At 28.4% G+C, this 13336-nt stretch overlaps 1 protein-coding gene across 1 annotated transcript; it reads right to left on the bottom strand.

Annotated features, from left to right (window-relative positions):
• Positions 1 to 6423: 6423 nt before the first annotated feature.
• Positions 6424 to 13113, bottom strand: Cpsf100 (cleavage and polyadenylation specificity factor subunit 2). The gene is made up of 14 exons (XM_015508142.2): positions 12604 to 13113; positions 12379 to 12538; positions 12194 to 12299; positions 10939 to 11184; positions 10682 to 10869; positions 10496 to 10618; positions 9743 to 9843; positions 9531 to 9683; positions 9247 to 9420; positions 8821 to 9187; positions 8610 to 8748; positions 8488 to 8537; positions 8284 to 8424; positions 6424 to 6829 (listed from the first exon to the last, which is right to left on the bottom strand). The coding sequence occupies exons 1-14, from the start codon at positions 12750 to 12752 to the stop codon at positions 6737 to 6739; spliced, it is 2190 nt and encodes a 729-aa protein (XP_015363628.2). The 5' UTR covers positions 12753 to 13113; the 3' UTR covers positions 6424 to 6736.
• Positions 13114 to 13336: the final 223 nt, after the last annotated feature.

The following is a 13336-nucleotide window of genomic DNA, read 5'->3' as shown; positions in this document are numbered from 1 at the left end:
ATATTCCTGTGGCTTTTAATACGTGTATAAATATATACATTGTTATAAATAAAATATATTACTTTACGATGTCTTTCGGTACCAGTGTTATCGTCGAGGATCATGAGGGGCCATGTAAAAAATCAACTATTAAATCCAAAACCAATACTTTGTCTACAATTTACTTAGTTATTTTAATATTAATAATATTTAATACACTGAAATCAACATAACTAGTTTACATAGGTACATCAATACATTTTATAAACTTACATAAAAACAGTTAATATAACAAATTTTTATGCCATTTTGTAATTACACAATATTAAGGGCTCATTTTCTTACAACGTCCTAAGCTACTAGAGGGTAATCTGTGTTTTAAATTTCAAAACTTTATATTAAGAGTAAACAGAGATATATGTGTTAGAAAAACCGGGCTATTATTACAATTACACTATTACAATTAGAATATAAAGTATACTCTAGAAATTTAAAGTACTCACATATAAAATTTTTAAATTACTATACAACCAAAATTTTCATTCTTGGTCATTTAATATGTTTTTATATTATATGTAATAATTTTCATACAAATTCATAATCCCAGGTTACTGTTTTCCGTATATGATCGCATAATGGGTATACCGGCGCGTGGTTTTTATTTTTTTTGGCAAAGTTCCCGGGGGAGTCGAAGGACTTAACATAGATATTCGAAAAGCCAGGGAAATTTACTATAAGACGGTATAAAAATCGACAACTCAGGTTCGACATCATTGTAAATGTGTTCACAATGTAATTTTGTACAATAATAAGTTGAATTTTAATTATAACTTGAATGTGGTAACTGTATAGCTAAATTGTGGTGGTCGATATAACAGGCGAGTACCAATTTATATATTTAAACTGGATTCTATTTAAATAATAATAATAGATCGTCGGCCGTCGGGATCGAGTATTGCTATATAGAATGGATCAATCTAATAATATAATAAAATGTGATATTATAATATATCGATCGACAATCGACGGCCGGAATTTATTGACGAATAGTTTTAAATATAAATTATACAACAATAAATACTTTATACATATTATTATCCCGAATGCGGGAAATTGTCAAAGTTTAGTGTGTACGTTCGCCGCTAGGATACATATTTGTTGGCGGCAAAACTCTATTAATGTGTTATGCCTAGAACTGCTGCTGTGTCATTCTAATTCCACAATTATATTAGAGTATTAGACCATACACAGTACTATATAGTACCTACTATCGACGTAAGTACAATATTAATAACTATTTCTAGTATTTTATCAGACTTGTAAAGTACTTGAGTAAAAGTGATCAAATACTTTTAAGTACTCAAATACGTATTCTAATAATAGGTACATTTGGAAAAAGTACTTGGGTACATGGGCGCAACTAGGGGGGGGGGCTTGGGAGTGCTTAGCACTCCCAAAATCAAAATTAGCATTCCCAAATTTTCTGTACTGATTTTTTACATTATCGGTGACAGTAACACTTCTGATTTTAAAACAAGGGGGGGGGGTTCTCGTATTGTGCTTTAGATTTTAGCACTCCCATAAATTTTACCCTAGTTGCGCCCATCCTTGGGTATAGTATTTGAATACTTTTTTGAAGGTATCTGTATTTAAAATCAAATACTATTTTTAAATACTTTTTTCACTTTTTAATTATTCTAACTTAATTATTCCTATTCTAATTAATTTCAGTAAAATTAGAGTTCTAAAATAAAAATAATAATTTAGTTGATTAATAAATAATAATCCAAATATCCAATTTATCTATAAGGTCATTAGGTCAAGGAAAAAAGATAAAACATATTTTAAAAAATTAAAAAGTATTTGAAAGTATCTGTAAATACTTTTTAAAAGTATTTGTATTTGTACTTAAATACTTTTTTTTTCAAGTATTCAAATACATATTTTAAATACTTTTGGAAAAAAGTATCTGTATCTGTACTTGAATACTTTTTAAAAGTATCTTTTACAAGACTGTATTTTATATATTTAAATATTTTACGTATCTTTATACACAAGTTCAATTTTAAAGTGGTGTAATGACTGTATTTAATTTGGCACCTAATATCAATATTACCTAATAATACCTAATATTTTTTTAGTGTGACCTTTTTATAGTTGTATATAAAGAAAATTAATTTGACGAAATGAACTGTCGAGTAAAATGTCTATAAATTTGGGTGGTTAGTATTTTTATTGATTTATCCACGTAAATGGGTATGGTTTGGGTTTTCCTTTGATAGTTGGAGGGGTATGGATTTTTCCTAGAAGTCGAATATGGTCGTGATCTGAGAAGAAACTTTTGTAAAACATTGATTTGGATTGATACTGAATAGAGGTTTGGATGGATTTGAAGTTGGCAGATTTGAATTTTTAACGATAGTGGGAATACCTGTAGTTATTGTACGTAAACCAATAGTTTGGACGGATTCGATACGCTTCCACTGAGAGGGACATATGAAAGGACGTGTCCAGGAGGGGCCAGTATAGGTAAGAACGGGGGAGATGTATAGTTTGGTTGTTAGTGGAATGGGACATTTACGGTTTAGTATGGGGTAGAGTATACCGCGGGTGCGAGTGGCTTTTTTGATGATATTTTGGACGTGCTGACCGAAGTTTAGTTTGCGCCCAATTGTAACGCCTAGGTATTTTGCTTGTATTGACCAGTTAACAGCGTGATTGTCAAGTAGAGAAGGTGGTACGTTAGTTGTTTTAGAGCGACCAAATATGATGCCTACAGTTTTGGTTGGATTTATTTTAATACGCCATCGGTGGAACCAGGTGGTTGCTAGGTTGAGTTGGTGCTGTAATTGTATAGCCGCACGCCTGGGATTTTTGTTAGAGGTGAAGAACATAGTATCATCGGCGAAGATTGAGAGGTTGGTTTTTTGAGTCGTTGGTATGTCGTTGATGTAGGACAGATAGAGTTGGGGATAGACAGGAGCCTCGAGGAACTCCTGCGAGGATATTTTTGGAGGATGAGAATGAATCTTCGATTTTGGCAGTGAAAGTGCGATCAGTAAGAAAGGATTCGATGATTTTAACGATTTCAGTCGGAATTTTGAGTTGAGAGAGCTTGTAAAGGAGACCTTGGTGCCAGACTCGATCAAAGGCATTCTCAACATCAAGAAAGATGGCTGCGGCGTTTAGGTTGTTGTTAAAGTTCTGGCTGAGTTGATGGGTAAGTTTGGTTAGTTGTAGAGTAGTTGAGAGTTCAGGTCTGAAGGCAAATTGTTCTGGGTAGATTTTGTCACGGAGATTGTTTTGGAGGTGGGCGAGGATGAGACGTTCGTAGATTTTAGATAATGAGGATAGCAGCGCAATAGGTCGGTAATTTTTGGGGAAGTTTTTGGTCTTTGCCTGGTTTGGGAATGGAAAGATAACTGCTTTATTCCAGGCAAGCGGAAATTAGCAGATTCTGAAAGAGCTATTGATGATTTTCGTCAGGAATAATAAAATTTTGTTCGGTAGCAATTTAAGAGCCGTGTTGGTGATGAGATCGTCACCAGGGGCTTTCTTTTTGCGAAGATTGCTTATGAGATTTTGTATGGTGCCTGGGGTAGTGAATAGGTTAGAGTTAGTTATGTCGAGGTTTTGTAGTGAGTGGTAGTGATCCGTTACTTTTGGTAAGTCGGGGCCTGGGTTAGTTTGGAATTGGCTTTCGAGAGAATCGGCTATTAGTCCAGCGCGATATTTGGATGATGTCTCTATTGCTTTGCTTTGCTTTTTTTTGGTGGGGGGGGGGGGGGTGGATTTCATAATTATATCCTCATAATCGCCAAAGATAGGTAGGTGTATCTATTATTTAAAAATAATAAAATGATGATATAGTTGATGTAAAATTCCATTGTTTTCGTGAGAATAAAATTGTGGGCTTTGTCAGAGAATATTCTGTCCTCTGAGCTATTGCTTTTTTTTCATATTACTATCAAAAATAAATTAATTTTTACTAATTTGACTATTATTTTTGTCATTTTTATTTGTTATATCATTATAATATGATCATAATATATTTACAAGTTTTTATTCTTGAGAAGTCAAATCAAAAGTTTTCAGTAATTTTTTAAAAAATATATGTAAAGGAAAATGTGAAGGTTAGGAAACAAAACACGAACAAGATTCCTAGTTATAAATAGTAAAGTCTCAAATTGGAAAAACTTTGTGTCCAGCATCGACAATTATACTGATTCGCCAAATGTCTGAAAAAAAGAGTAAATTCATTAAATGAACAAACCGAAACTATACTATCAATATTAGGGACACAAAACTCTCTACATGAACCAAACTAGTTACCAGTACCCTTGGAGTTTTACTTTAAAAAAATCAAGTAATATCAATCATAATCAGGATTTCCTCAATTCCTCCGAACAATATATGACAACCCACATCAATGCGGATGAGACTTCCTTGATATATCCCAAACTCAAGTCAACTCGCAATTGATGATCGAAGACCTTAAAGATGCTCTCTTTAATTGTAACAGTAAAAGTCTTGGCCCTGGCGGGATATCTATAACTCCTTCATAAAAACCGTCTAAATAGTAGTAAAAATTAGATTTTAACTATTTACAACTTGATCTGGGAAAATAATGAGTTTTAAGATTCATGGAAACATGAATACATCATTTCTATTATTAATCCCGATAGAAATGAATTTCAAGTTGAAAGCTATCGTTCAATTTTATGTCCTAAATACTCTATGAAAATTACTTGAAAAAAATCATTGATTTCTGTTTAATATGGTTCTTAGAAAACTTTAATCTTTTTCTCCAATAAAAAACGGCTTCCATCGATATACGAATACTATCAATAATCTGTTAACCATAAAAAAAAGATATCTAAATTTTAGTTCTCAACAGACAAAGATTAAGACATAGCTAAGCGTATGATACTGTATGGAAACTCCACTTATGATACTGTATGGAGGATATTATACAAACTTAACAAAATCACCTCCAAAGGAAATATGCTCGACCTTCCTAAGTATACAATCTTTCAGGTAAAGACCCGTGACATACTCTTTGACACTTTTTTACAAAAATATAGAGTCCCGCAAGGTTGTATAATTTTCGTAACTCTTTCACTGGTCGCTATCAACGATATATACGAAGAAATAACACTCTCAAATATACCTCTACTCGATTCCTTGAACAAAATTATTAGGTTTCCATTTTTGGAAAAAACCAGTCTTATAGTTTTCAACCAAAAGAAGATTAGGAATAAAATTCATATTAGTAATGGTAACAACGTTATTGAAAACCATTCCAAAGCTAGAATGCTAAGCGTCCAATAAGAATTCTGCCAATTAGGCATCCGAACTAGGCCTTCGGGCTTACTCTTGGACATAGTGACATATGTAAAAATAAAGTGCAAAGCAATTACATGAACAAAGTCATGTCTTGCTCGATGAATCAAATTTATCTTTGCTGGATTGTTTCTGAAGCTTGTGTTGCCATTTTCTTTTGTGCTTGAGGTGTAGACCCAGGCGCGGATCCAAGGGGGGAGGGGCAAGGGTTGAGTCCCACCTACATAGATTGGTGAATTCTAGAATGTATGTTTTCGATGAGCTGATAAAATACATTGCCTTGTCGATTGACTAAAATGTTATTCAAGATGTCCCTCCCCCTACCGTGAATCTATTCTGGATCCACATCTGCATAGAACTACAAATCAATATTTTTTTGGGAGGTTAGGTTTTTTGCATATAAATGGGGTTATTATAATTTATAACAACATAAAACAAAATATCAATAAAATCTTGTAACACCATAGACGCAAAAATAAGTTAATGTTAATATTTGTGAATGCGAAATTACTTTTCAATATTATGATATGCTATTTTTTCTATATGATTCTATTATTTTGTTGATTATAAATACTATTTCAATAAATAAATAAATTTATTTATGGCTTATGCAATAAGTTTAATTTTTTTTTGTAATTTAAAAAAATAAACTAATGAACATGGAGACTTGAAACATTCAAGTGTTATTAAATTATCATTTCCCATCCTCAATAAAATAATCTTATATGTATATATGTATATTCTTTCAGATTTCAATTTATTTAGCAATTTACCTTATAATCTATGTAACTATTAAACAACCATGTTAAAATAATGATTCTGACAGTCGTACTATAAATGAACAATCATATACATGTCTGAAGGTGATATATTTTTTAATGTATTTTATTTTAATTTAATTTAAATTTATTTCAATTTAACTATAGTTACATGACCCTGATCCTATAATTAACATTAAATTTATTAATACAATAATACATTGAATAAGTAATTTTTTACTTGAAATAGTCCTTTATGATTTTAAAAGGTGGAATATTGTTATGTAAAAGAGTAAATGACTCAGGACAAACAGACGTATACTTAAAAACAAAACAATGGTAATGAGGTTTTACATTAAATTTTAAGTTTTATTGATGAAAAAATGAAGTACAATAATCATTATGGTGTATATTTATTTTTATAAAACTATATATAAAATTTAGACCAGTCTAAAAAAAAAATACATTTATCAATAAAGTAAACATGGCATTTAAAATTGTAATACATTGACATTTATAAAAAAATTAAATAGTATATTTTAATATAACTAAAATAGGAAATAATAAATATAAGCGTGTGATAATTTATTGGAGTTTTATTGAAATAATTTATCTTAAATATTTTGCCGTCAGCATAAATTTATATCATAATTATATTAAATGATAATAAACTGACTGTATAATAAACTACGTATGTAATAGTATTGACGACTGATAATTCCTTCCATCAAAACCTTTCCAGAAGAATTCTACAAAAGAACAAAAATATTTAGATAAATCCACATTAAAAAATAAATCTATTAAAAAAAAAAAATCCAAGAATAGTATAGTATAACCAACATTATTATTAAATTAAAAGATTTTAAAAGAAAAATATAATTAATCAGTACTGAAACAGCAAGACTTAATAGAAATTATATAATTTTCATCTAAATTATAATAAATGAAATTATTGTTTAGAGGTAATCAAACCTGTAAACCTGATGATATCTCTTTCTATAAATTTATAGCAAATTTTCATTCAGCAGAACCACTTTATGTTAGAATTATTATAAGAATTAAATGGAATACTATAAAGCTTGAAAGCAATAATATAAAATAAGTATTAAATTAGTATTTAAATTTTAAGTGAAAAAATTATATTTTAAAATACTCATAAATTGTTTAAAATTTAAAACCATCAATATTTTTACCAAGTTTTATTAAATTCATTCTAATTTTAAATCTAACAGAAAATATTGTTTATTTTTAATAAAAATTTGATATGTCGTATGTTGGTAAGACAGATATATATATATTATATATGTATAGTGGAATCTCGATAAGTCGAACTAAATTATGTTCCCTTGTGAAAATCTTGATCACTCGAAAAAAAAACTATAGATAACTCAAATGTATTGCTGCGAATATAGAAGAATAATGACGGATAGCTTCATAAATATTTGTCTAAACGTTCCAATGATCTTTTCTAATCGCGTTTAATGTGTTTATTATGGTATGTATTAAATAACCTTGTCACACAACAGTACATATTGCTAGTTGCAAACAGCAGCTGCACTAATAATGCTAAGGACATCCACCGAACAATTAAGTTATGTGGACGCCAAAGTGTACTCAGCTTTAAATGTAGTAGAAAATACAATAATAATAGCAAATCTCAAATTTTTAGTCAAAATAAAATAATAAATTATCTATTATAAAATTGCAATTGTTTTATTGTATATTTTTTTTTAACTTTAATACATACATACATTTTAAAAACTCTTTAAATCTAATTTTTTTTCTAAAACTTTGGTAACTCGAAAAACTTAGTAAGTCAAAAAAAATTGCATTTCCCTTGAATTTCAACTTATCGAGGTTCCACTGTATATACAAAATATACTGATATCCTTTAAATAATTAAATTTTAAAAATGTATTTAATATTTTAATATTCTCTTCTATTATTTGAGTTCTATTTAAGATGCTAAGGGGTACATTTTTTTTCCTATGAAAATATTTAACGAGCATTATAGTTCAACATTTTTTAAATAAATAATAATGCATTAAGCAGTGAAGTACCACTAGGACAGGGTTATTGATGTATATACACAGATATATCTGTAGATATATAATTGGTATTTTATCGTAATATTGTCATTATACATTTTAAATCATACAAATATAAAATAATATTTAAATTTGTAATACGATATAATACTCACTCTACGAACACATACAGTTCGGTTACAGCACCATAAGACACCTTTAGAAAGTTCACAAGGTATATTATTTTTGGATAGAATTTGTTTAAAATCTGACAGTTTTAAACGGTTAATAAGCACAGTCTTGCGAGGTTGAATTTCCTACAAATGAAATATATGTATTATATACTAATGATTATTTTTAAGAGTGAAAATAGAACTTACATGATCTTCTAAAGGTTCAAGTGTAAATAATTGATCATCTATTCTTGGCACTATGAATACAAAAAGATAATAAAAAATTTCCTAATTTGTTTATTTAAAATGAAAAAAAAACAAATATTTACTCTTTTCAGATACAGCATTGTCAACTTCCATATCATTATCACGACTTTTTAATTTTAATTTGGCATTCATGTAAGCTAAATCACCATTTGGTCCTTTTTTAAAATTTATTTTAGAAAGAAGTGCATCTGTTAAACGTACCTAAATTCATTATATAATTAATGTTTTTCGAAAAAAAAAAATTAACTTTGTATAATAAAAATTTATTTTTACTTGGTATATATGAGATTCAGTTGTTACATTCAAACATTGTCCAATTTTAGGAGTAAAAACTTTACTATCAATAAATACTTTGGCAAAATTGTAAACAACCTTAGTACTGTATGGGTTGCCTCTAACTAAGATTAAACGTCTAGGTTTTAATGCAAGTACAATTTGTTTTATTGATTCTCCATCAGAGCGACCTTCAAAATCAATATGTACAATTTTGGCCGCAACATAAATGATTTGTTCATACTCCACACACTTGGATGGAACGTCATATGAATCTGTTTCCTCATCTTCATCACATATTTTATTTTGTTCATCTACCATGGGTTTGTTTCCCGGTGCTACATCAAATTTTATAAAATCTTCTTGTCTAAAATTAAATATAATTATTAAAGTTGATAACTTAAAAAAAAAAAATAACAATCATACTTTATAATTTCACCATATGGGTCAAATTTAGATTTTTCTTCGTAGTAAGGAAACATAGGAGGAAATTCTTTTTTGGAAGATTTTTTGGAAGTTAATGTTTCAGCATCTACTAATAAATCATATTTGCCTCTCATAGCCTCTAGTTCATCTTCAGAATCGGAACTTACTGGATCACTATTAACATTTGAGATTTTATTATAAACTATAATGTAATTATTTTATACTAATACTAGAAAATATTGGTATGGTTTAATGATTATTAAATCTGGATGAAAAAATAATACATTTTACTGGCTTCCAATTTTTCTTCGTTATGTTTTATATTATATTCTTCCAACTCATTATCATCTAAAGGTACACGTTTCTTGACAATCAGTTTAATATTTCTATTACCACCCTCATCAATTAAATCACGAGCTAATGTACCAGGAGCAGTTCTATAATAATGTTAAAAGAATTAATATTGTTGTTTATAAGTATTATATTTTTAAATTACCTGTCTGTAAGAATAATACTGTTTTTTGGATTAGAAGCCCACATGATAAAAACTTCCCTTGAAAATCCACTTTCAAGATCACCATTGCTAGCTAATACAACCTTGATATTTGAAAATTAAATTAAAATGTTATAATTTACTAAATAATTATATCAGAAAATTAATCAAGGACCCATCTGGTATCCAGTGTATTAAATACAAATAATCCATTTCTAAAAAATACTTTTTATACCTAGTGGTTTTAAAAAAAGGGTCACTTTTTTCATAAATTTTTTTTATTAATAATCTAAATTCAATTTCACTATGATAAAATCATTGATTAGAGTATATTATAGTGTTTTGAAAATAAAGTAGAATGAATATTATCATAAGAAATACATTTTGATGTTTATAATAATTAGCTGATGAATATAACAAACAAAGAATTTCACTATGTTTAGTATGAAACATTCTATCCTAAAATCATCACATAATATTTTTATTTTTACTTATAGTCAACAATGATTGGTGGTATTGAAAATGAAAAAATAGTATGACATAAAGTATGTAACTCATAAGCATAGCCCTATTTATTTCTTCATATTTAGAATTTGGTGTTATAAAAATATTTTTCAGAAATATTTGGTAATTAAACACTTCTTTCTAAAACAAACAAAATTGCTATACTGTTAATATTCTTGTATTTTTTGTCATCGGATATATTATTAACATTATTATTTAATATATAATCTAATATGAAATAAAATAACATACTTTAGGTTCAGATACTTTGCTTAAATCATTCATGTTATGACATAGTTTTACATGCTTAAAAAAAAATGGATTATTTCTTGCACCTTCAAAACTTTTCATTAATTTATCACTCATCCATTCAATCTAAAAATGCATTTTATTAAAATTAAATTAACATTATAAACAATAAAACAAGTGGAAACTTACTTGAGACTTTGCGAATTCTACAGTATTGTAGCTAACATTTGTTAAAAATACTAATGAGTACACACCAAGACCAGATTCTTTATTACGCCACAATTGATCCAGCATATGCATCAATTCTAAAACACGACCTGCCGTATCAATTGCCATCAAAACATTGCCTTTGACACGTAATGTTGTCAATATGCAAGCTGAAAAATAAAAATAATTTCAATACTTTGCAAATTATGACAGGTCAAGTATTAAACATTTAAACTAACTCATTAAAGCTTCATCGCGAGATCTACGCCTGGGTTGTGAATAAGCAGCATTAAAACAATCCAATATTAGTAATGATGGTCTTCCAAGCCTTTCTAAGTCACTGCCATTCAAATGTCTTTCTTTTTTATGATTGAAATCTACAGCATAGACAATATCCTCTTCGCCAACTTTAGATATTCTCCAAATTGTACCGCCAACCATATGGCCAGCAGGCAATGCTACTATTCTTAAACCAATCCCTTTACCTAAATTAATTAATGGGAAACAATGTATAATTGATTTAACTGACTCAATACACAATTCATAATAATTAAAATAGTGTATACTATATACTTATATTTTATAATATACAGCTTATATTAAATAATATGTATGTGAATATTTAATCAGACTTAAGATTTAAGTATAAAATATTGCACCGTTACCTAATTCTCTAACCTAGATCTTTTCTAATACATCATATTATGATTGAATAATTTAGGTAAAAATAGCTGTGTAAAATGGCTAGTATGTAGATAAGTTCAAACATTAGACAGGCAATAGCTAGAAATATGTTCAGGTGTATTAAAAACTAGAATATTTTATCATGTATTAAAAATTAGGTCATATTATTATTAAAAATGTAGGTGATTTACAAAATTGACTAAAATAAAAAAATAAAATATTATAAATAACTATATTAGTTGATTGAAAATTCATGATTGATATAAAATGGTTTTTTAAATGTTCAACAACCATTTCTTTACCTTCTACTTTCAAATTCAAAACATAATTTTTCTTATAAACCAATATATATATATTTTTTTTTTTTTTGTAGATTTCTATACTATATTAGATCATAAACTTTGAATAAAACAAACACAAAATATTATAACTCATCTGCAGTATTATAAATTGGAAAAATTTCTGAAGGTATAAAAGCTATAAACCGAACATATTATTTACAACTGAGTGTCAATTAGCCTACCTAAAAGTATGAAATAAGATTCAATTAATGATACAAGTTACTTATCTAGTGTAGTATAAAAGAATGTAATGATAATTAAACTTTGAGGAACATTTCAAATTGTCATTATTTTCATGGACATTTTTATCACCAAGTACCCTCATAAATAATATAATTGGAAGACATTTAACATTTAAACAGACCTTACTAATAAAGGCAGTGAATAAATATATTTAATTGATAAATATAACTGATCATTCTAAACTTTTATGTTATTTTATTATAATAATAATTATTATAATCCATACCTTTTAATGAAACAACTTGATTATATTTTACTTGTATGACTTTATCAAACGCAGCATCTACATCATCTAAATTAAATAAATTAAAATCTTCCACATTGCACAAAGACTGAGAAAAGAAAATGATTACATTGGTACTTTAAATATACAACAAAAAATGTATTAAAATAACTGATTGAAAACCATACTTGATGTAAATCATACATGAACATTTGTCCCATTTGGTAAACAGGTATAGTAGCATAGACGGGACAGTTTAAACCGCATTTTCCAACAAGATACGGCAAAATTCCAAGATGAAAACGATCTGGGTGCGATAATAAAACCGCATCTATTTGATGGATGTACCTACCAACAGACGGTACATTTAGTTATTATTTGTATGTCAGCTTACAAAAAATGGTCTAATCAACCTTTTTAATTTATTCACAACACCCATGCTAAAACGTTCATCCCATCCACAGTCCAACAAGAATTTAAATTCGTCAATTTGTAATAAATAGCATGGTGGCGATTCATCATGCGCACCCGACAAGGTATAAAATTTTATAATTGATGTCATATTATCGAAGATAATTATAGTATTCTTATTCAAAATTGAATTCCGTTGTTTAAAATCGTAACAGCGGCAAACAAATGGCCACTAATAAAAAAGTGACATCGGTAATTAATATTTCATGAAACAAACGTGGTTGAGAATACAGCATCGAGATTTGAGAAGTAAGAATTCTAGGATGTGAGTTCCATATTTATAGAAAATGAAATAATTAATTAAGCACGAAAAAACGAAATAACAAAAAGGAAACTTGAAATGTCAGCGGTAGTAAGTTCCAAGTGGTGATATGGTGCCATTGTCGTGATCGGAATAGAATAAAGTTTGAATAGTTTGATCTACGTCCTATCCGCTATCGTTGAACATAAATTAGTAGCATTTGACATTCGGAGCAATATTCTTTGGATCATTATTTTATCGTACCACCATGGAATGGATTATCATAGCAGTTGTAACAACCCAACTTACCGTTTAGGTAATTGTATATATATTTTTTGATATTATTATATATTTTTATCTTGTTGCAATTATTGCAGTGTAGCCGTGTAGGGAATGATGTTGAGCCACGGCTGAACTTACTGTGTTGGGTCTGT

Source organism: Diuraphis noxia, unplaced genomic scaffold (assembly GCF_037042655.1).
Source record: "Diuraphis noxia isolate RWA-SAM2 unplaced genomic scaffold, SU_Dnox_SAM2 contig0001, whole genome shotgun sequence".
NCBI classification, from domain to species: Eukaryota; Metazoa; Arthropoda; class Insecta; order Hemiptera; family Aphididae; genus Diuraphis; species Diuraphis noxia.
Note: the sequence above shows the minus strand (reverse complement) of the source record. Positions and strands in the feature narration are given on the sequence as shown.